The sequence below is a fragment of the Taudactylus pleione genome, unplaced genomic scaffold, assembly GCF_031769625.1.
Source record: "Taudactylus pleione unplaced genomic scaffold, aTauple2 ptg000086l, whole genome shotgun sequence".
Lineage (NCBI taxonomy): Eukaryota > Metazoa > Chordata > Amphibia > Anura > Myobatrachidae > Taudactylus > Taudactylus pleione.
In genome coordinates this window covers 4206910-4232357 of record NW_028284488.1, presented here as the reverse complement: position 1 = coordinate 4232357, position 25448 = coordinate 4206910, and the positions used below count along the sequence as shown (strand labels likewise).

At 41.7% G+C, this 25448-nt stretch overlaps 1 protein-coding gene across 3 annotated transcripts in view; it reads right to left on the bottom strand.

The window, feature by feature from the left end:
• The window catches only part of NRF1 (nuclear respiratory factor 1), a 141978-nt gene that overhangs the window by 42474 nt on the left and 74056 nt on the right, over window positions 1–25448 (bottom strand). For all 3 annotated transcript variants that reach the window (XM_088468675.1, XM_088468674.1, XM_088468676.1), the window contains exon 6: window positions 3644–3802. In XM_088468675.1, the coding sequence (XP_088324801.1) occupies window positions 3644–3802 (159 nt within the window). The remainder of the gene's footprint in view (window positions 1–3643; window positions 3803–25448) is intronic.

Below are 25448 nucleotides of genomic sequence, written 5' to 3'. Positions count from 1 at the left end.
GGTAATTGAAAAGTTTTACCTGGCATATTCCATGCCTCGCTCATGTGATCAGGATAGCTAGTCAGAGTGAGGAAACTCTGGTAAAACTACCTTTTTTCGTTTAAACAGTTTTGTCTTAGGAGTGGGTTCCGCCTCTTCTATTTGAAGAATAGACTTAACAGCTCTCACCAATGCAGGTATACTTAATTTAGAGGGTGGCTCCTCATCTCCTGACAAGTTGTCAGAGTGAGAGAGGTCTGCATCTTCTGCCTCCCCACAGGATATCAGATCAGATAACTGGGAAGATAACAGTATGCTTAGTAGGTTTACTAGGTAAATGCTTCTCTTTTTGCAGCATTTGCTGAAAATAACTTTAGAGGTAGTCGCCAAACTTTGTACTGATGTGGATAGTACATCTACCCATGGGGGAGGCAAAGGATTTGCAGGGGGCACCGGTTGTGGCCATCCCATAGGGAGAGCTACCACATGGGCCGCTAGGTAGTCCGCAATTTTTGCCAGTACCTGTGAAAAGCAAGCCCAAGGTGGGTCCTGAGGAGGGGACACTGGGGCTGAGGAGCCCGGGGCGGTATAGCAATTAGTACAGAGATCATCCTGAATGAGGTCCTCTGGAGCTAAGCCCGCTGAGCAGGGCTTGCAGCAGCATCAGCCTGCTTATTCTTTCCTCTGCCAGCCATAGTCACTGGGATAATGGAATATAGAAACTGACTGAGTGCAGTGTGAAATATGGCACAGTGTAGTGAGCAACCGCGCTATATAGTATGTGATAGCGCTGTCAAATCTATGGGAGATGTGAGGTACAATAAACCCCCTAACCCATAGTATGTCATGTTAAGTAGAATAAAGGGAAAGGTATAAACTTGACAGTAAAGAAAGTAGAGATCAGCGCTAGCACAAGTCACATACAAAACGCAGAAAAACACTGTATATATCTGCAATGGGCTCTAAATCAACTACACAGACCGCACTGGCTAGTAGTATATAGCGCTGTATAACCTGGCCCTTGGGAGAGGTATACAGGGAGACTGGACACAGCGTTCCCGGAGATCTGCGTGCTGAAAATGGCTGCTGCACGTCTCTTATGGGGCGGAGGACGAGAGAGGAGCAGCTCGGGGTATAGGAGAGCATCTTTTCCCCTGGCTGACGTTAACCACCGGGTTCCCCTGGCCTGTAGAATATGCCTCTGCGCCAGTATAATATATGCCCTGGTGGTGTAGTGGAGTCGTGGGCACACCAGTGTCCACATCAGCGCCTCAGTCTGTCTCCTGAGACCAAAGGCAAGACTGCATAAAAAGGCGGGTCCCCGCAGGGGGGGATCCGCCTTACCTGTTCCCTGGATTCCGGGCTGCAGTGTGGGGTCCGGGTAGCCTGCTAGCTAATCCCCCTCAGAGCCCCACCGGGAGTATGTAGCCGAGGCTGGTGTCATGGCGCTGCGGAGGTGTGATGGAGCAGCAGTGCAGACATCCAAGGGACTGTCTCGTTAAAATTTTAGAAATAAATATAAATCATAAAAATAAACTTGGGCTGCGTAAAGCAGCCCCACTGTTAAAAATGGTGATCCAGCTCCTGCCGGACACCAACGAAACAGAGTTGTGGGCGGGGAATAGGGGGAAGGACCGGAGCATCCTGGGATTGAAAAGCTTTGCTGTTGGTGTCCTGTCCCCCAGGTCCCACCTACATCCGGTTGTCTCCCCTGTGGAGCCCTATGGGCCCTGAAGAAGAAATAAATCATTTCTGATTATAAAATGTATGATTTACAAAATAATAAGCAGAAGTGTTCATAGGAAATCACAGACATAACATTCACTACTATGGCAGATTTTCCAAGTTGAGTTTAGTTTTATATATAAATATTAATATATGAAATACAAACTAATAATTTTATTACATCCCAATTTTATACTTCTATATACTCCACTTTCCTCATTTTTTTATACTAGCCAATTGTAATACAGGTTGAGTCTCCCATATACAAAATGCTTGGGACCAGAGGTATTTTGGATATCAGATTATTCCGTATTTTGGAATATTTGCATACCATAATGAAATATCTTGGGAATGGCACCCAAATCACAGAAACACAGAATGCATTTATGTTTTATATACACCTTATACACACAGTCTGCAGGTAATTTTATACAATATTTTCAATATTTGTGCAACAAAAACTTTGTCTACATACATGAAATTAATTTATGCTTCATATACACAGCCTTAAGGTAATTGAATACAATTATTTTAATAATTTTGTGCTTTAAACAAAGTTTAAACCATCAAAAAGCAAGAGGTTTCACTGTTTCAGACATGCTAAAAAAGTCCGTATTTCGGAATATTTGGATATGGGAGACAACCTGGATTTTATTACGTTTTGGTCTTCTATAGCTCAATTGAGCAAACACTAGCTCACACATACATACTAGAGTTTACACTATTGGTGCTGGAGTTCCCACTTATTATATGATGTGTGACTTTTACATGTCTACAGAGTTAGAAAAGGTAATACACATTTAAGTCCAAGTCCACAATAAAGACATGCATCAACAGCAGAGGTCATAATGTAGAGATATCAGCAGATTATGGTTGTACATACACACTGAACAACCATCATCTGCCATCTGGCCGCGGGTCCTGCTGGAAGATATAACTATCAGCTGTACTGCACAGCCGACGCAATATGCCTGTGAACGACTTTGTTCACAGACATATAGTCTGTACACACTACCCTACGAGCACACAATATATTGGCTGTTCAATTGAACGGCCGAAATGTCGGCCAGTGTGTACCCGGTAGAAGTGTGTGTATAAATATTATCGCCACAGTCATTTGAATTAGACATATCTGGCTTTAGTAAAATGGTGCCATAAAAAATGGTACAGCTCAGTCTCAGTGGTCTCCTGTACTATGGGAGGTGTTACATGAGCCAAATGTCACTTTACACCCTAGTTTATGGTGCTCATGCAGAGAATGCAAACTCATTTCTGGGAATGGTACCTAGTTTATGGTGCTCATGCAGAGAATGCAAATTCATTTCTGGGAATGGTGATTTATTTATTTATTTTAACCAAAGTTTGACAATTCAAATGTTCATGTCTGCACTGGTGTTTTTTTTTTTTTTTGTTACATTAAATACTACCCTTTTTTCCAGTATTCATGAAGCCTTTCTTGAATAACCACTCAACCAAAAGAAACCCAAGCGCTGTCAGATATAGCAACTGGAAAAAGGGGGCGTCAACCCCTAAAAGTATACACAATAGAAAATAAATAAAAATCCAGCGCTATACCTAAAAAAGATCGGTGGACAGTTTGAAGATAAATACACAAATTTAATACACTAACCTTATAGGCACATAAACATATAGCACAATCAAGGAATAAATAAAAATAAATTCATGAAAAAGCCACACACTAATGTAAAAGAATTGTTATTCTATTGGTATTTAGATGGAACCTCCTTCTGTATTATGCACAGTCAAATGGCTAAAGAGAGTCAATGTAGGACTGAACTTATCCTTAGGCGAATTGAAAAACTTACAGGAAAAATATTTAAAATTGCAAAGTGAACATTATCGATCTTACACAGGGATTTATTTACCGATGCTCATCTAACTCCCAAGTAAAACATTGTGTATTAGGTACAAAACTGACCCTCTGTTTCTGCTCTTCTGTGCGGACATCACTGCGAACATTAGCCCATGGTATGTCATCAGGCCACCAGATAGGTTTACAGCTCTCCTTTCCCCAGCCTGGTTTACCTCGTCCTGTGGAGTACTTCAGCATCTCTGGGATGAATGCACGCAACTGAGCCTACATGAAATATTGAGAGGGGTAGGTAAGAAAGAATGCCTGACAAAGAAAATATATTTGAATTCACTAGAAATACTTAAATATAAGGATACATTCAGATGAACACTTTCTGAGCATTTCTCTTTTCACAGTAAGGAAGGAAAAGCGATGACTCTGTGCCTCCAAACTTTTCAGCTTTGCTCACATATTGTACCATCCAATATACTGCTCAGAGAGCTAGGCTAAACACCTGGTATCCAACAATACACTCATATTCTCACACCACTAAAACAATAAAGTAATATTAGACCAATAGATTACAACAAACAAGCTACCATTCTGTGAAATATTAGAAAGTTACAGCTTATAGGAAAACACATTATATTATAATATATATATATATATATATATATATATATATATAAAAATAATCAGGTGTATAAATATTGGGACATTCACAGAATTTTCATATTTTGGCCTCTATTCACCACCACAGTGGCTTTGAAATGAAACAAACAAGATGTGCATTAACTGCAGACTTTCAGATTTAATTTGAGGGTAATTACATCCAAATCAGGTGAATGGTGTAGGAATTACAACGGTTTCTATATGTGTGTCTCCCACTTTTTAAGGGGCCAAAAGTAATGGGACAAACTAAACAATCCTAAATCTAACTTTCACTTTTTAATACTTTGTTGCAAATCTTTTGCAGGCAATTACAGCCTGAAGTCTGGAACGCATAGACATCACCAGATTCTGTGTTTCATCCCTGGTGATGCTCTGCCAGGCCTCTACTGCAAATGTCTTCAGTTCCTGCTTGTTCTTGGGGCATTTTCCCTTCAGTTTTGTCTTCATCAAGTGAATGCATGCTCAATTGGATTCAGGTCAGGGGATTGACTTGGCCATTGCATAACATTCCACTTTTTAGCCTTAAAAAACTCTTTGGTTGCTTTTGCAGTATGCTTCGGGTCATTGTCCATCTGCACTGCCGTTCAATGAGTTCTGAAGCATTTGACTGAATATGAGCATATAATATTGCACAACACATTTCTGAATTCATTCTGCTGCTTTTGTCAGCAGTCACATCATCAATAAATACAAGGGAACCAGTTCCATTGGCAGCCATACATGCCCACGCCATGACACTACCACCACCATGCTTCACTGATGAGGTGGTATGTTTTGGATTATGAGCAGTTCCTTTCCTTCTCCATACTCTTCTCTTCCCATCACTCTGGTACAAGTTGATCTTTGTCTCATCTGTCCATAGGATGTTGTTTCAGAAATGTAATGGCTTTTTTAGATGTTGTTTGGCCAACTCTAATCTTGTCTTAATGTTTTTGTGGCTCACCAATGGTTTACATCTTGTGGTGAACCCTCTATATTCACTCTTGTGAAGTCTTCTCTTGATTGTTGACTTTGACACATATACACCTACCTCCTGGAGAGTGTTCTTGATTGGGCCAACTGTTGTGAAGGGGTTTTTCTTCAGCAGGGAAATAATTCTTCTGTCATCCACCACAGTTGTCCTCCGGGTCTTTTGGTGTTGCTGAGCTCTCCGGTGTATTCTTTCTTTTTAAGAATGTTCCAAACAGTTGATTTGGCCACACCTAATGTTTTTGCTATCTCTCTGATGGGTTTGTTTTGCTTTTTCAGCCTAATGATGGCTTGCTTCACTGATAGTGACAGTTCTTTGGATCTCATATTGAGAGTCAACAGCAACTGATTCCAAATGCAAATGTCACACCTAGAATCAACTCCAGACCTTTTACCTGCTTAATTGATAATGAAATAACGAGGGAATAGCCCACACCTGTCCATGAAATAGCTTTTGAGTTGATAGTCCCATTACTTTTGGCCCCTTAAAAAGTGGGAGGCACATATAGAAACAGTTGTAATTCCTACACCGTTCACCTGATTTAGATGTAATTACCCTCAAATTAAATCTGAAAGTCTGTAGTTAAAGCACATCTTGTTTGTTTCATTTCAAAGCCATTGTGGTGGTGAATAGAGGCCAAAATATGAAAATTCTGTCAATGTCCCAATATTTATGCACCTGACTGTATATACGTGTGTCATGTACACATCTATTGGGTGCACTTTATAATCATACATAGACTAGTGCAGAAGCGTGGATTACAGATGCCCACAACTGCCCCACCTTCAAAAGCAGAAATATTATATTTATATCTATATAGATCAGCCATAACATTGAAACCACCTGCCTAATTATTGCGTAGGTCCACCTCATGCCGCACAGGACTCTGACCCATTGAGGTATGGAGTCCACAAGACCTCTGAAGGTGTCCTGTGGTATCTGGCACCAAGATGTTACCAGCAGATCCTTTATATCTGTGTACTTCATGCTTCAATATTCTTTGTATTTCATTGAAACCCACAGACTATATATAAAATGCTAATATAATACTACTCAAATATTACTTAGAATGTACTTCTCCAAATTATTGGTGTCACTGAGAAGTCTCCAAATAGACCGTTGTTGTGTGGTCACTAAGTCATGAAAAACAAAAAGGTGAGAATGCAGCGCCTCATAGTGCAATATTGTTAGAATTTCATCCAAAAAATGTAAGGTAAATTTATATGCGTACCCTATAGGTTATGTAAATAAGCAAAACCATTCAGTCCTCAGTCACTGCAACAGGCTTTTTTCACTTTGATGAGGATGTTCGCACCTATATCACTTTACTGACTGGTCACCTTGGTTAAAGTGCTGCTCAATAGTGCATTGTAGTGGAATAACTATAAATAATAACAGGCTCCTTGGTTGATATATTAATTGATTAACTGGATGTCATTTTTCCTCTCTAAACAACTTTTTTATGGGTTTTATATATGTGTTTTTTTTAATGCTTTTTATGTTCTCATTCCAGCGTCTGGATCCTCTAAAAATTATGTATAATTGATGCGTTCAAGGTCTATATTAATGAATGAAGTTTTCATTTTTCTATGAAGCATAATTTGATTATGGTATAGGAATTTTAGTATTCTCTTCTCTTGAGGAGCAAATGATATAATAAATAATAAAAAATGTTTAGAAGTACTAACTAGATGTAGATAATGAATTTTGTCAATTATAGAGAAGAATGTTTAAAATAAAGTATTACCTATTAGCATAATTAATATTACATTTTGGAGCTTATGAAATGGCTTCACTAAATATACTATGATTCTACAAGATATGATACTTTTAAAATCAATGGTCTATATGCACTTTAGAATTATATGACTTGACTATGTTTTTTCAGTTCTCTTTGAAATAAACCTTAGCTGTAATATGGTATTTACCTGTTCCTCTATATAGTCCGATCCTATGACCGGTATCATAATAATGAGTTACTATTAGAGCTCCTTTTAAGATGGTGTCTCTGATATATGGAGACATACTTTTAATAATATGACTGCTGGTAGCAAAAAGGCTATGTTAATAATATGAAAAAACCCTACAACAAAATGGCGGCCCCCTGATTGAGGACTATATGGTGGAAATTGTGTTATAGTAAAATAAGTATGAATAAAATATTGTAAATTATGTTTAATGATTTTGCATGCCATGGATATAACCTTGTACTGTTTAATGTGAACACATGCTTTCTAAAAAAATTTAAAGAGCTGCTAATTTATTGCTGTGTGATTGTTTACTATTAGGTGCTAGCCCTATAAGATGAGCGAAGTGCGCCGTCTAGCCACACCAACTGACGAAGTCTCAAAGACTTAACTTCTTTAGGCATGGCTTGGTGACGTCACAACGCTGTGATGTCGCCGATTGTGAAGTGAAGTCAATCATAGGGATCTGAAGCTGGGATGCAGCCATTACTGCATGTCAAGCAACATTACTTTGTGGTCTGACTACTAATTCTGCTGCTTGCTGCTGCTGTTACTGGGCTCTGTGTATCCTGAGATTGTGGACAAACTTGGATGCTGTACTATGAAAACTTCGATGTAAGTTTTTTATTTGTGCTTTAATATCTTTATAATACATTCATTGTGGTGCACACCTTATCGTGTTATTTGACCAGAAATTTCTACTACTGACTCCTGAGTAGGAGATTTTGGAGTAAAGGGTGCTGAAAACAGTGGAACCATCTGTGCAAAACTAGGACGACCCACTTCCATTAAAACTAGTAAAGTTAAGTTTGGACCAACAGGTTTTGCACATGGTGAATAACATTTTAACTTTGTGTGTGTATAATATATATATATATATATATATATATACACATATACATATATACATACATACACACACACATATATACAGTGGCTTGCAAAAGTATTCACCCCCTCCTTGGCTTTTTACCTTTTTTGTTACGTTACAACCTACAATCTATTTATTTTTTAAATCTGAATTTTATGTGATGGATCTGCACAAAATAGTCTAATTTGGGGATGTGAAATGAGAAAAAAAAATATATATAAAAAATAATCTTTATAAATAAAATTCTGAAAATTGGCATGTGCATATGTATTCACCCGCTTTGCTATGAAGCCCCTCAAAAGTTCTGGTGCAACCAATTACCTTCAGAAGTCACATAATTAGTGAAATGAAAGGCCTCAGAGGTTGCAACACCACTAAGCAAGAGACATCACACCATGAAGACCAAGGAGCTCTCCAAACAAGTCAGGGACAAAGTTGTTGAGAAGTACAATTCTGGGTTGGGTTATAAAAAAAAATCCAAATCTTTGATGATCCCCCGGAGCACCATCAAATCCATCATCATCAAATGGAAAGAACATGGTACCACAACAAACCTGCCAAGAGAGGGCCGCCCACCAAAACTCACAGACCGGGCAAGGAGGGCATTAATCAGAGAGGCAGCACAGAGACCAAAGGTAACCCCTTAAGGAGCTACAGAGTTCCACAGCAGAGACTGGTGTATCTGTGCATGTGACCACAATAAGCCGTACACTTCATAGACCTGGGCTTCATGGAAGAGTGGCCAGAAAAAAGCCATTACTTAGTGATAAAAATAAGAAGACACGATATGAGTTTGCCAAAAAGCATGTGGGTGACTTCCCAAATGTATGGAGGAAGGTGCTCTGGTCAGATGAGACTAAAATTTTAATTTTCGTCCACCAAGGATAACGCTATGTCTGGCGCAAACCCAACACATCCCATCACCCCAAGAACACCATCCCCACAGTGAAACATGGTGGTGGCAGAATCATGCTGTGGGGATGTTTTTCAGCAGCAGGGACTGGGAACTGGGAAACTGATTCGAGTCGAGGGAAAGATAGATGGTGCTAAATACAGGGATATTCTTGAGCAAAATCTGTTTCAGGCTGCCTGTGATTTGAGACTGGGGCGGAGGTTCACCTTCCAGCAGGACAATGACCCGAAGCATACTGCTAAAGCAACACTCGAGTGGTTTAAGGGGAAACATTTAAATGTGTTGGAACGGCCTAGTCAAAGCCCAGATCTCAATCCAATTGAGAATCTGTGGTCAGACTTGAAGATTGCTGTTCACAAGCGGAAACCATCCAACATGAAGGAGCTGGAGCAGTTTTGCCTTGAGGAATGGACAAAAATCCCAGGGGCAAGATGTGGCAAGCTCATAGAGCCTTATCCAAAGCGACTTGCAGCTGTAATTGCCGCAAAAGGTAGCTCGACGAAGTACTGACTTTAGGGGGGTGAATAGTTATGCACGCTGAAATTTTCTGTTATGTTGTCCTAAATGTTGTTTGATTCACAATATAAAATAAACAACTTCAGTTGTAGGCATGTTCTGTGAATGAAATGATGCACACCTTCAAACAATCCATTTTAATTCCAGGTTGTGAGGCAGCAAAACATGAAAAATGCAAAGGGGGTGAATACTTTTGCAAGGCACTGTATATATATAGCTTATAATCCTGCTAATGCTTTACACAATTATAATTTGATTATAATCAGGACTGTTATATTTTATAGTGTCCCTAAAAATTTTATTTGTGGCCCTCAGCTTCCCTGAACAGTCCATAAACTCACTCTATATTAATACCTGACAGCACAATTCTAAATCATTTCAACTGAGTGACAGTAAGTTAGCTGTGTGGGATAAACTGTTTCCTTGGCACTTTTGGATGTGAAATGTTTCCACAGCGTTGCATTTAGGCAGGAATTACTCTGGAGAGCAAGGTTACACCAGCCAGAAGCAGGGAATTGTATGCCTATTGCAGGATTGTACTTTGTTCCTCATCATGTAAATTGTCATATCAGGAGCATGTGCAGAATATAGTCACGGGTGGTTCACTTTTTTCCTATAAAATATTCATACTTTATTCTGCTGTAAAAAAGCAGTGAAAGCTTTGCTTTTCGGATATTCACTGACAGGTGAAGTGAACAACATTGATTATATCATTACAATGGCACCTGTCAAGGGGTGCAATATATTAGTCAGCAAGTGAGCACTGACGAAGTTGATTTGTTGGTAGCAGGAAAAATGGGCAAATGTTAGGCTCTAAGCGACTTTGACTAGAGCCAAATAGTGATGGGTAGATGACTGGGTGAGAACATCTCCAAAACCGCAGGTTTTGTTGGGTGTTTCCGGTATGCAGTGGTTAGTACCTATCAAAAGTGGTAGGAAGCAAGGGAACCATTAAACCGGCGACAGGGTCACTGATGCACATGGGGAATGAAGGCTAGTTTGTCTGGTCCTGTACCACAGTAGCACAAACCTCTGAAAAAGTTGATGTGGACTATAACAGAAAGGTGTCAAGAACACACACAGCACCAAAGCTTGCTGCGTAGCCAAAAACTGGACAGAGTGCCTATGCTGACCCCCTATCCACTGCTGAAAGTGCAATCACATAACACGTGGAGCAATGGAAAATGATGGCTTGGTCTGATGAATTAAGTGGGTTTTTTTTACATCAGCTGGGTGTGCGCATTGTTTACCTGGGGAAGAGTTGGCACCAGAAAGCACTATGAAAAGAAGGCAAGCTGGCAAAGGCTGATGATGCTCTGGGCAATGTTCTTGAGTCCTGGTTTTTAGGTGGATATTACTTTGACCCGTACCACCCACCTAAACACTGTTGCAGACCAAGTACACCCCTTCATGGCAATGGTATTCTCTGAAGCAATGGCCTCTTTCAGCAGGATAATGCTGCCACACTAAAAATATGCAGGAATGGTTTGAGGAACTTGACAAAAAGAGTTCAAGGTGTTGGCTTGGCCATCAATTTCTTCAGATCTCAATCCAACCAAGCATCTGTGAAAAGTGCTGGAAAAACATGTCATGAGCACCGTGGGAAATTGGAAGGTTTTAAAGGAGGTTGCCCAGAGCAGCTCCTCATATTAGTCACTGACTTTGGGATGATACTCTGCCAAGGTGCTTAGTGGAACGCATCATCAGTCCTGTGTGGATTTATACATCGAAAACTCCTGTGTGGAAGTATTTGTGCTCCTGTGTGGACTAATCTGCTATCACTGCTGTGTGGAATCCGTGATAGTTTCTCCTGTGTGGAATTCTTATTGTGTCCTGTGTAGACTTATACATCGTAATCCCTTGTGTGGAAGTATTCGCGCTCCTGTGTGGACTAATTCGCTGTCACTGCTGTGTGGGATCAGTGACAGTTTCTCCTGTCTGGAACTATATGTGAGTACTTAATGTCTTTGGGCAGATTGTTGTAATTATACATGTGGCTCCTACTAGAGAATTTTTAATTATCATATGCAGTTATTTAATAGAAGTCGAGGGGTTTCTTATGGATGCATATTAGACTAATCAATATAGACTTCTTAAAAATGAGTTTTTAGTATGTGTTTTATTGTAACACTGTTGTATTTTAATTATACTATATAAAGATCAATTTCTTAATACACATTTGGTGTCTTGAATTCACTTTCTGCCATGTTCAGTGATTATTAAGGATATAAATAATAGCACAACACCAGTACCATTTTTTCTTAAACAAAAATAATACACACATACACACACACATATATAGACACATAAACATAAAAGAAAACAGGATAATAAAAGCAAGAATTAGATTAGATTAAACCCTGGAGGTAAGCGAGTATTAACAAAAGAAGAAAAGGCAATTACAGGAGATTTCAGTGCCAAATAGTCAAACAGAATTAAAAATTATACGGATAATAAAACAGTAATAACTAAGGTATTAGCAAAACAGGCAAGCAAAATACACCAAGTACGGGAACCCAGGTAAACTAAAGTCATTTAAGGAGGATCATCCCAATTCAAGGCCCGCAATCCAAATCACACCGCAACCTTCCTGCAAAAATTTTAAAAAATAATGGCCTCTTGGAACCGCACGTAGATGAATAGGAAGCAATATAGAGCAGGAGAGCAGAGTATCCAGTAGATGTCTCAATACTTGTGTAAAACGATGAGTGAACCCCCCCCCCCCCAGGGGGCCAATGAGGTCAGCCCATCATTAGCAGGAGCTTTACAGGCCAGCATGGAGGAAGCATATTAATGCACCGCCTCAGCATATGGGACCTAAGTCGGTTGCAGATTGTAACGTATAGGGTATATATTAGCAAGAAGAGCCTCCACTGAGCAGCCATCCTCCATCACACATCATTAATAGCATGTAGGGAGGTACCAGGAAGAGTCTGATTGCAGCAGGCAGAGGAACCAGGACAGGAGATACTTATCCAGAAGTTAGCTCTTCACAGGCGACCACGGGTGCAATGAACAGGGGGGGGTTGGGGAGGGGGGGGGGGGTGCCACAGGCTGTAAAAGGAAATGGCAGGAGAATACCTTGATGGTGCCCAGATCATGCAAAGGCCCCGAAACGGAACAGAGCAGCATGGAGAACCACACCGCCACAGGGGCCCAATAAACTCACCTACAGGGTGGACGGAAAAGATCCAAAACAGGAAAAAGGCTACTGCAGTCCTCGGAAGGCAGCAGGAGGTTAATACAGGATGTAACAGTGGGAGAGCACTAAAAGCAGCGCCCTACTCCATATAATATGAAGCTGGTTTTAATATTATGGCTGATTGGTGTATATAGATATATCTATATATATCTCCAATGTAGGCCCAGCATACAAAACTCATGACCAGCTCTTACTCATATAGTGGTAATGAGCATTCAAATTGGCACCACCTGTGTCAAATGCAGAAATAATGACTAGTTCTTTGTAACTGGGAAGCACAGTTTTCTTGAAATTACAACCTCTGGAGACCTGATCAGCCAGAGAAGCTGTCACAGTAAAACCTGTTCATCTGTAAGAATCTAATTGAGAGAAGGACAGGTGATCTAGGTGTCAGTTTGCACGTAAATCTGTACTGCACACAGAACAAATGCTTCTCAGACCCCCACAGGAACCTTATAGCACAGGTCTTCCTTTGCAGTTCTTACATACAATAACAATGTGTAACTAACTAGGGTTTACACAGATGACAACGTATATAAAGATAACGAGTTAGTGGCTGCTCTTCACACAGTGAGCTACAGATGTGTCCTCATACACCAAGCCTTAATACGCCATGCAGCATGAGACGTCCTCAGTTAGTGAGCCGTGTAGAGCTTTTCAGCATAGTAACTTATTCTTTACATTTGCAATTTGCACTGCACCACTTAATCTGTACCAGAGACACGTGGGCTACACAGGAAAGTTTTAAACATGTACCAGACACACCGCCTGCGACTAACTGCACAGGAATTTGTTTTAAATCTGTACAAAGTCACTGATGAAGCACAATGAAATGGTGTGAAAAAAAGCTTTGGACACAGATTTAAACCAATTCTCACAGGTGTACAAGTGTTGTATATGAAATAATCAGTGCACTCAACAAGCGGTTCTGTCGCATTGGATTGTGACAAAGATATACACTCTAGCAAAAAAGACTAACAATGGCGCTTGGTGCAAGCAAGTCGCATGGGACCAGATACGCCACAAAGGGCCGTTTGGCAATAATGAGATAACCATTGGCTGTATAAAGACATCAAAACATAGTTACCCCTCCAGCTTTTGAAAGATAAGGTTAACACACAAAATGTAGGATGATCAATCACCGTACATGATCTGTAAAGTAATTATCAAAACCTATCAATTCAAACACAGATTTGACTGGGTATGGAGAAAAGACAAGTTGTTGCTTGCACTTGTGATTCTGTGAGGATACCTGGAAAACATGTACTGTTAGGGTTCCCCAAGGACTGTTGAGAAAAACTGATATATGGCATTTCGATTTAGTGCCTAATCATTGACATTTAATAAAATGCTTACCCCATGAGGGTAAGCATTTTTCTCTAAGCAGAAATCTTCCTGAGTGTTAGGGAGCCATCCGGATGGTAAAAGGGAGAGGATGATTGCTTACACCCCACTAGATAACATGAATACATAAAATAGTTTAAAAGTAAAACCCATCTATAATGTTAAAGATGTCCAGTAGTAAACTACATATTAAACAAATAAGGGAATATTTGGGAGCAGGTAAGGAACAATAATGAAAACTATTAAGATTATTAAAAATGAGCTTCTCAAGTGACATTTCAAAAATTTCAACTATATTTCATTATTGCACAATGGAATAATGCTGCCTACCAAAACATTCCTAATATAAAGCCATTTTCTCCTCTAGACATACTCAACCCTAATTCTCTTGCAAATGGGCAATTCTCCTTCAATGGATGGTAGGAGAATTTAGAAATAGGTTTTAAATAATAATAATACAGTAACATAAGGGCTTATAATGTATTGAGAACACTGACTAGCGTTCCTGCTAGGCTGTTTTAGCAGGGTGCTGCGCCCTGCCCGATTCAAAAGTGCAGAATGCGCCCTGCCCTTTTGGCGGAGCCCCGCTAAAACAAACAATGGTGGGTGCCATCCCCATCCGAGGTGCAGCAATCACCATCGGTGAATAGATGCCAGGCGCATGCGCCCGACATATGTTTACAGAGACAGGAGAGCTTGGGGGTAGCCCGTCACGTCTTTAAGCACCAGGCAAGCCCCCAAGAGTGATGAAAAGGGGGCGCATCTTAAAGATACAACCCCTTTCTATCGTGACTACCCCCCTTTTCGGGCGCGCGCATAAGTGCCCCTTTCCAAATCAGACGCCCTGTGCTAGACCTAGCATGAACACTACTGACCAATCAGATGATAGCCCATGAAAAAAAAAAAATTATATATACAGTGTGTGTGTGGAAAACCTAAAATAATGATTTACATATTAAACATTAATAAGGTGACTAATCAATAACGTGACAGGAAAATATATAATATATTCATATTATATATCAGAGAATATGTCTGACTAAAGCTGGCCACACACACAACGATATTTTACCCGATCTGGCCGATTCCTTCACATTGGAACGACAGATTGTGCAAAATATGGCCAAATCCTGAGTAAATCGCGTGTCCCCACTCACGATGCCGATGCGTGTCCCCACTGGTCGCACATCGCGTCGTCAGATCTGCCGTGCAGTAGGGCAGATCTGACAATCTAGGAGGCGATGCACTGTGACAGTCTGGATGCAGGAGAGATCGTATGAAGATTGGACACCAAATTGTGTGGAGATCGTGTGCAGAGCTGCCAGGGAGAGTTTCATGGGAAATCGTGTGTGTGGCCAGCATTAGGCTTTCTATGCAGATTCTGACTGACTATACTGAGGTATAATTGGCACTGCACAGATTTGATCACCTAGTAGATGTTATAATATGCAAATGTTTTCGCTAATGAAAGTTCTACTTGATCATTTGTTTAAGGAGTACATGATTGGGTCTTTTTGTTTGCTGGAATAGTATTTTTCTAACAATTCCACTTCAAACAGTTTAAAAGTAAAGAAGCTTATATGTGCGTTTCACATAAATAGCATAATTATGTGCAAAAATCAATGTTCTAGGTGTATGAGCAAACAGGACACTAGATGTACAGGCCCATGACACCATCGTAGCTTTGTCTCCCATAAGACTGTAATGGAAAATAGAGCAATTAAGGTTCTGCCACCTGAAGGCCCACAGCCAGCCTAGTGAACAGCGCACCTGTGCTCGCTGCCACTTGTACCATTTAATGACTCCTCCTGATGAAAGGTTACTTGCACTTTCAAAGTTGCTGAGATCTCCCAAAGGAAATCACCCTCCACCTCATCTCATTCATGGTTTTTTAATTTCAGGTTACATTGAGAGGATGCAAATATTGCTGACCGCAATCATAAAGGCAGTTTATTTATTTATCAAAGGGCACACACTGAAACCCTAAATAAAAAGGTTTAACCACAAGTCTGTTTAATATCTTGTGAAGAAGGGTTTTTAGTTTTGGAAAGGATTTCTAAAGAATATATAGTGAAGATGGCAGAAACCAACAATACAGATGTAATCTCATAAATTTGTATGTCCTAGTAGTGTTGGTGGTGATCCCCCAAGTTTATAATTGAAAAACAGCACAATACAGGGGAAGCAAAAAGCAAAGAGAAACTTTGTGGGGGCACTCTTTTCCAAAAATGTATAATGTATTAAAACATATATTTTTATTAATTACTAGTAGTATAAGAAAACAAGCAGTAAAATCAGTCAATACTTGAGCCATAGAAGAGAAGGACTCAAACATACCAACAGAAATAATATATCAAAAGTTAACAGTATGGGGGAATTCAATTCAAGGCGATGGACACAATGTGCTGTTCCAGAATGGCACAATGCACCCGTCGGGATTGCAAATTTTCCCTCGCTCTCAAAAGAGGTTCAGGGGAAAACTTGCGATGTTGGCCCTACCATATGATGTTGGCCCTACCATATATGGCTGATATACGGCACATCGCGTCCAAGATTCTTGTGCATTTATCACTTAATATTCAAAATAGAGAGTTAAGTATTTTCCACAAACAGCATCATGTAGAAACTTTACAATTGAGAATAGTATGAGCAGTTGACAAACGCTGCCAATAAGGTGTAGTTACACATATAGCAACACATCTGCTACAATAAAATTGCATGAACGGGGGGCGTGGCCTGACTGACTTACTGGACAGCAGCGTTTCTTTGGAGCTCCTGGTCCTTGTGCTTTAAAGGGCAAATAGACACTGCATCCTGCCTTCCTGAGCCTACTCTCACCTCCAGCGTGTGCCCGCTCTCACCCTTACCCGATTCCTGCACTCTGGCACCATTCTGCAGGTCCAGAGATCTGCGGCCTACTGCAGCTCCAGAAGTCGGGGGCTAAATTCTGGAGCCCACATTGGAGTACCTGGATGCTGCCTGCTGAGACCATGCCAGCTCCTGTTAGTGTACAGTTCTCATGTCTCCTCTCTACTCCTGCACCCAGGTTGGTGATTGACAGTTTATTTTTCACTTGCCTTTCTGAAAGGCTGTGATCCCTTGCTTAACCATGCTGTTCTAGTGATATTATGTTACCCTCCCCCATGAGACCTCTTCAGCTCCTGCTCTTCTGATTTAACCTCTGCTACTACTATCCTCCTAATGTGATCTACAACACTCCATACCTACTTGCCGACATATATATGCATCTCCTACCTATATGACACCATAATCCAGCATCTCTAAAACCAACTAACGTGCAGTCTCTATTTTTCTGACACCTGTGCCTCCAACCTCTGAAGCCCGTTATGCCTGCCAAACGAGGCAAACTCTCTACCCTTGCACCCCCTATTAAATTTGTTTCACAAAAAACTCCTGAAGCTATATCTGCCGGGAAGACCTCGGTAGCGTCCACCTCCATGGCCGCTTCCCCATCCAGTCTCATGACCAGTCTGGACCCCACTACTGACGCACCGCTTACAGTCCGTACGCTCCATCAGATGCTCCAAGCATTCCGGACAGATCTCACCTCGGACTTGCAAACCTCAGTTAAACAATTATCTGCTGAAGTAACGAATGTGGGTGACCGCACTAACCATTTAGAAATAAAGATTCAAGAACTTGTGTCCTCCCATAACGATCTTCTCACCTCCCATAATTCTGTCCTGATGGAATTAACAGCGTTTAAGGATAAACTCGCTGACCTAGAGGACAGATCCAGGAGAAATAATATTAAGATAAGAGGGGTCCCGGGAATCTGTGCTTAATAATGGTCTCCAGGACTTTGCCCTGACCCTTTTCCAGAAATTACCGTCTGCTGAGGTCTGCGACCTGTTAATTGAACGCATCCATCGCCTCCCTAAACCCCGCACAGCCCCTGGCAGTTCCCCCCGAGATGTTCTGCTACGCCTTCATTTTTTCCATATTAAGGAAGATGTCCTTAGAGCTGCACGGTTGGCAGAAGCCACAGAGGTCCTTAATAATCTTCAACTATTCCCAGATCTCTCGATCCATACCATCAACAAACGTAGATCTTTCCAACCTATCACCAAGCCTCTTCGTGATAATGATATCCAATATCGTTGGGGTTTCCCGGTGAAGCTCTTGTTATGGAAAGATGGCTCTACGTTCGTCATTTCGTCTTTGGAGGCCGATGTCAAGTTGTTATCAGAGTGGAAAATCCCGGTCTCTATTGCATCAGCGTCTCCTAATCCCATTTAGTCGGAATAGACCCAAGTTGGATGAAGATTTCCTGGATTTATACAATCTCATTTGTTATTTTATTGGTTGAATCATATGCATTTTCCTGGACTGGGTTGCTACCTGGTAGCCTATTGTAGCACCAACAATGTTTGACCCTTCCGGACGAGACATTCCTATTGTTCCTGTTTCTGTTGGTCGCTCCGCTCCGGGACGCTATGCATTGGTCTTCTTAGCCGCAAGTATATATAGGTCTTAGACCTTGATTTATTGATAACTTTGGCCTATGTTATATCACAGGATTTGCGACTATGGTGCTTGTTATTTTATGATATCCTATTTGCTATAGTAACTAGGATGTCAGTTTCACGTATAGGTTTTGAGAAATGTCATATGTTGATATTGTACTTTTTATACTGTTTCTATTTTATTTCTTGTCCTCGGCAGTACTGATAGTTCTATTTTTAATCATATATGATATATACTACCAATATTGTATTTTCTATGTTTTACAATGTTTGTATGTTTTTATATAGGAGTTCTCTTGGTGGCTAATGGAACAGTCCACCCCCCACATGTTAACCATTTTGCCGTTTTTTCCCCCCACGGCAACTATTGTGGCCCGATATACTGGTCGATTTGATTCTGTTTCACCCTTTTTTTTTTCTTTCCCTTTTCTTAAAGATATGTTTTTTTCTTTTGTTTTTCATAACAGGTATATCCACGGTGCTCACACAACTGTATGACTATAAATGGTTAAGGTTTTTTCCCTAAATGTCAAGGGACAACTCCCCACATAAACGTCGATTAGCTCTCTCCACTTTTCATCAATATAGAGCAAATATTGTGGCCTTACAGGAAACGCATTTCTCTTCTGCTGCGCCCCCCATATTTAAAGACCATAGGTACCCTACCTGCTATACTGCTAATGGCCCATCCAAACGGAATGGGGTCGCTATTTTATTCCATGTAAATACCCCATTTGTACTACATAGGAAAATTGAAGATAAAAATGGGCGTTTCCATATCCTTACTGGCATTGTTGAGGAAGTTCCAGTTACCCTAGTCTCTATATATGCTCCCAATTCTCGCCAGGTCCCTTTCCTGAGAGAAATTTTTAAAGAAATTGCTAAGGTCCGTCAAGGCGCCCTAATACTGATGGGTGACTTTAACCTAGTCCTTGACCCCAAACTGGATCGCTCTTCCTCGCAGGGACACTCTTCTTCCCCCCGTGATGTGGGCCCCTCACTTGCTTTTAAGAAACTGTTAGCTGAGTTTGACTTGTACGACGCCTGGCGCACCCTTCCCCAGATAAGAGAGACTATATTTTCTTCTCTTCTGTCCATAATAGCTACTCCAGAATAGATCTTATTCTTCTGGATAAAAGGATCCTCCAGTCCACTAAGAAAATTAAAATTCTCCCCATCACTTGGTCCGATCATGCTCCCCTCCTATGGTCCTGGAGTACTGTTAAACATTTTCCCCCTACACGCCCTTGGCAGTTTCCTGACTACCACCTCCATGATCCTGAGATTCTAAAGGCTCTTACGGATTCTCTTACGCTATATACTCAGACCAACTCGCCTTCGGACAGTTTAGTTTTTACATATTGGTGTGCCCTGAAGGCGGTACTTCGCGGCACCTCTATCCAAAAAGGTGCTCAACTTAAAGCTCGCTCCCGTAAATCACAAATGGATTTGGAGTCTTCCCTTCGATCCTTGGAATCTCAGAATCAGGCCCACCCTACTAGGTTGTTACGTAAACAACTGCAAGAGGTCTGACAGCAGCTTCAGAAACTGTTTATGCTCCGCATGCACTCAGCCCTTACTCGATTACGTCACAAGTTCTATACTGCCGGGAATAAAGCTTCTCGCCTTTTAGTTCGGGAAACTCCGCGGTCACCAAGCCAGAAATAGGGTTAAGTGTCTTCTCTCCCCCTCCGGTTCCAAATGCCTTAATCCCCTTGACATTGCCAATCTGTTCTCAAAATACTATGCAAAATTGTATAACCTGTCTGAAGATCCCTGCACCCCTCAACCCCTATTATGTCTTCTTTTCTAGATAGTTTGTCTCTTCCTACCTTAGATGCAGGTAGCCTGGCGTCCTTAAACGCCCCTTGGTCACTGGAGGAGATACAGTCTGTAATTAGGCAACTCCCTAAGGGTAAGGCCCCGGGCCCAGATGGTTTTATTAACTCTTTTTACTCTGAATTCAGAGGCGTCCTTTCCCCAATCCTTTTACAGCTATATCTAGAGGCTTCTAAAACTGGCTCCTTTCCAGCCGAAATGGTGGAGGCACAAATTGTGACTATCCCGAAGCCGGGCAAGGACCCCTCTGACTGTAAAAACTACAGACCTATAGCACTTCTTAACACAGACATTAAAATCTATGCTAAATTAATAGCTAATCGTCTGAACCCACTACTTCCTCAGTTAATACACCCTGACCAGGTGGGCTTCGTTACTGGACGTCAGGCTCCCGACAATACACGTAGGGTTCTGGACCTGGTGGAATGGGCCTCACATAATAAACGGCCACTTCTCCTCTTATCACTAGATGCTGAAAAAGCATTCGACAGACTTCATTGGGACTATTTGCTCCAGGTGTTACACAGGTTTGGACTCCAAGGTGATATCCTTAGCTCAATCAATGCTCTTTACACTGGCCCCTCAGCCCGGATTTTTAGCAACAGCTTCCTTTCCTCACCTTTCCAGATATCTAACAGCACTAGACAGGGATGCCCTCTCTTCCCACTAATCTTTGTATTGGCTATAGAAACCCTCGCCCAAATGATTTGCTCATCCACTGATTTCCCTGGTCTCTCAGTAGGTAACACTTCTCATAAATTGTGTCTCTTTGTAGACAATGTTTTATTGTTTGTGACTGACCCGGAGACTTAGTTGATTCCCCTCCACAATATTTTAAACAACTATAGTGCTGCTTCCTATTACAAATTGAATACAACTAAAACGGAAGCTCTACCCATCAATATTCACCCTACAATCCTTCAATCCCTGAAAGGACGTTTTCCGTTTTCTTGGAAGGTCTCCTCCCTATCCTACCTAGGCATTTCTATCCCTTCCTCTATTAGTAATGTTCACATTGTTAATTACGCCCCTCTGCTGATACAGTTGACAACTTTAACCACTGCTTGGATGAATCATGAGGTCTCCTGGTTAGGCAGTCTAGCGGCATTCAAGATGTTACTGCCCAAACTGATGAACCTGTTCCGTGCTATACCATACACAATACCCCGTAAAATGTTACAATAAATGCGGAAACTGATGACGTCTTATGTATGGAAACACAAAGCTCCTAGAATAGCTTATAACCGTATGATACGCTCTAGACAACAAGGAGGCCTCAATCTCCCTGACCTACCTAGGTACCATGAAGCTGCCCTCCTTTCTCAGGTGTGTGATTGGTTTCTCCCCCCCCCCTACACTAAGCCCTGGGTGGACCTAGAACGTGCCCTTTTTCAAGAATTCCCTTTATCGGACCTCTATGGTTACCTAAACAACTACATCCACAATCCCCATTACTTCCAAAGTCTGCCCTTGATACCCTAAAGATATGGGATGTTAGGCTCCCAACTCATTTTAATTTCACTCTCCCTACTAGGACCATATCCCTCCAAGCATTAGATAATTTGTTTCCCAATCTCCACATGTTTTACTGGATGCAATTAGGTATTCAGTCCCTAGCAGATTTTCTTTCCCCGTCCTCTATTTTAACGTTTTCTGATTTATGTGCCAAATTTGAATTGGGCCCATCAGCTTGGTTTTATTATCTTCAACTCCATCACTTGATACCTCAATTTAATACCAGCCCCTCCATGCTCCAAACACCACCAGACCAAATTCTAAATAGACTATCTAGATCATCTTCCCGTGGGGCCATCTCGTTTTGGTACTTACTGTTGTCTCCTGCTGACCAGACGACCAAATCTTCTGTTCAGCTTCGATGGGAAGCTGATCTTCAATGTTCCTTTACCCTTAAACAATGGGAATCTATCCATTTAGCCTCTTTTTCCCTATCTAAATGCACTAATCACGCTGAAATGCATATTAAACTCCTAAACAGACTATATTTGACACCTACTAAACTACATGGGATATGGCCTACAGTTTCTAAATTTTGCTGGCGTTTATGCCACTCTGAAGGTACGATTTGTCATATTTTCTTTACGCCCTTTTTGGACAGAAGTATTTTCCCTTATACAGAAAGTTTTAGTTCTCACATTGCCTCTAGATCCCTCTCTAGCCCTTTTACATTGGTACCCTCTCACTATTCCCAAACCTGCTCGTTATGTTCTTGGTCATATTTTAATATCTGCTAGGGCTACAATAGCCCAACACTGGAAGTCCCCTTCCCCCCCCATTTACCAAAGTTGTTACAAAAACTCAATTTCATTTCGAAATGGAGACTAGGGATGCTAGTTACTCTAAGGCTCCATCTTCACCTATTGTAAAGTGGTACCCATGGCATATCTATGTCACTGATGGTAGAGGTGCCCCCTCTGCGAGAATTAGCCCTCTGGACCGGTCTTCCCCTTGCAATCTAAATGAACCTCCCTCGGGAGATTCAGATGTTTAGTCTATCTATTGGCTATATTTTATATTGTAATAATTGTTAGATATTTATGGATGTCCTGTTCATACCTTATAATTTTCATTGTTATTGTGTTTTCTTTTACCCCCTATGCCCCTTTCTCTGTACCCCGTTTTTTCTATTTTATTCTCAATAAAAATTTATTGATGGAAAAAAAAAATAGCATGAACTTAAATACAAAGTATGTTGTAAACATCAATACCACATGGCACGTATTAATTGATCAAATGTTCAAGCAGGCTGAGATGAAGATATGCTGGTTACACACTGGCAAATTATCGGTCAATATATCTTGTACTGACAAGGAGAACCCCATAGCTCTTAGGACGAATGTCTCAAGAGCCACCCCGTCAAAGCTAGACGGGCCAGATCCAGATGCAAGCACAGGCCTTGAGAGAATCTCGGGCTAGAGAGGGAGATGCCCCTGGAGCGTCGATGGAGAGACTTAGAAGATCGGTGTACCTAGCTCTGCGTGCCCAATCTGGAGCAATGAGGATCACTGTGCTGCCCTCCAACTTCAGCTTGTGGAGGATCTGTGGAAATCATTGAAATTGGAGGAAAGATGTAGATGAGTGGAAACGTCCACCGAACCTCTAGAGCAGCGTTTCCCAACCTCAGTCCTCAAGGCACACTAACAGTCCAGGTTTTAGTGATATCCATGCTTGAGCACAAATGGTTAAATCAAAATAACAGGTACTAATTAAGACACCTATGTTCAAGTATGGCTATCCTTAAAACCTGGACTGTTATAGTGTGCCTTGAGGACCGTGGTTTGGAACCCCTGCTCTAGAGCATCTACCAAAAGAGCTCCTGGATCTCTGGTGTGGGAATAGTACCTTGGCAGCTTGTGATTGTGTCGTGGGGGGGTTCTGCCGTTCTTGGATCCACTGGAAGGCTTGTGGAAAAAAAACTGGGCTGGAGGTCATCCTTAAGGTAAGAGTTTAACACTGGGATACTACTCCTCTTACCCAGGCGTCCTAAGTTGTCGACATCCAGACCTCGGAGAAAAGCAGAAGAGGTGGAGGCCCGCCCTATCATGCGGAAGACCTGTCGGCCGGCTTGATAGCTGGGTGATGGGTAGACCAGGTTTGCTTTCCTCTGGACTTTGAGCTCTTTGTGAAAGAGCCCTAAAATCTGGAGGAGGACTGACCCTTGGCGCTTCCTTGAGCATGAAAGGAGCGAAAATTAGAAGTGTGGGACCTAGGTGCCGCCGCAGACAGAAAAAAGGCTATTTTAGAAGCCGCTATCATAGCCACTACCTTGTCCAATTCTGGACTGAACAGCATGTTGCCCAAGAAGGGAAGGGCTTTGAGAGCCTTCTTGGAATTCGCATACGAAGCCAGAGGGCTCTCCAGGACGCGACTGCTGATGCAAACACCTTAGAAGTGAGGATGCCGGCGTCAATGGTGGCCACACCAAGATAAGTGTCTGTTTCATTGATAAGCTCAACCAGAGACAATAATTCTGACATGTGAGCGCCAGAGCATATATCTTCCTCCAGAGAGTCCGTCCAGCGCCCCATGTGGAAATGCGTTTAAACACTATAAAACGATTGTTAGGATGAGCTCACACCTCCAACAGGAGGTCTTCCAGCTGGGCAGAGGAAGGGCACTCAGCTGCCGCCTGCTTTGGACGTTGAGGGGCGTCACACTTAGAAGTCTGGTCAGAGTCCTTAATCAGCAGAGCGGACTTAACTGCCCTGATTAGGGCCTCGACCTCCACCTGGGGTTGGGAATCCTCTGAAATAGAGGTTTCTACTTCAGAAGAGATGGAGACATCCAAATTGGAGTCACTCGCAGCACGGGGCATAGAGCTGTCCTGCCGGGTAGGTTGCCCTTGGGTAGCCGATCCCTATCCAGAATCCTGCACTAGAACCTGTTCTGACTGTGAGAAGGTTTAACAGGGGAAGGTGGTCTGAGGGTTGCAAGTTGGTTAGCTAACTGCAATATTACCTGCGAGAGCGTGGAAGCCGATGCTGGTTCCTGAGAGGAAGCAATGGCCTAAGGGACCTCACACTGCTTATTTGTGAAACACCTGACACACGTAAGCAATCATGATCTGGTGCATGAGGAAAAAGCGCTCCAGCACAGCTCTTGCAGTTGCCACCTCCCTGGGAGCCTTATTCTTGGAAGACATCATAAAGTGTTCCCAGAAACGTAGACACACACACACACACACACACACACACACACACTCGTTTCTAATAAAACAGTGGTGTACTATTTTAAAGGGGAGAGCAGTGAATGTGAGGGTGCCACAAATAAAGAATTAAGTAGGGTTACAATAATGTATGTAGTAGTAATTGAATGTGAACACTAAAACAAATGTGTTCGCACTAAGTAGAAGACTAAACACAGAGACATTACAGGAGACATTAGAAAAAGTTAACAGATATAAGGGAGCAGACAAGAGCCTATGACATCTCTCATACACACTGTTAAACATGCACACAGAAACATTCAATGTAGTTGAAAAAGTAAATGGGCAATATAATACTCAACAAACCAACTCCAACAGGGGAGAAAGGAGCCAAATGTATAACCTAACTGTGGAGTGAGGTATACAGGGAGGCAGCCTGTGACCCTCTCAGTACCAGCAGGGCACACACTAAGGAAAAGGTCTGCCC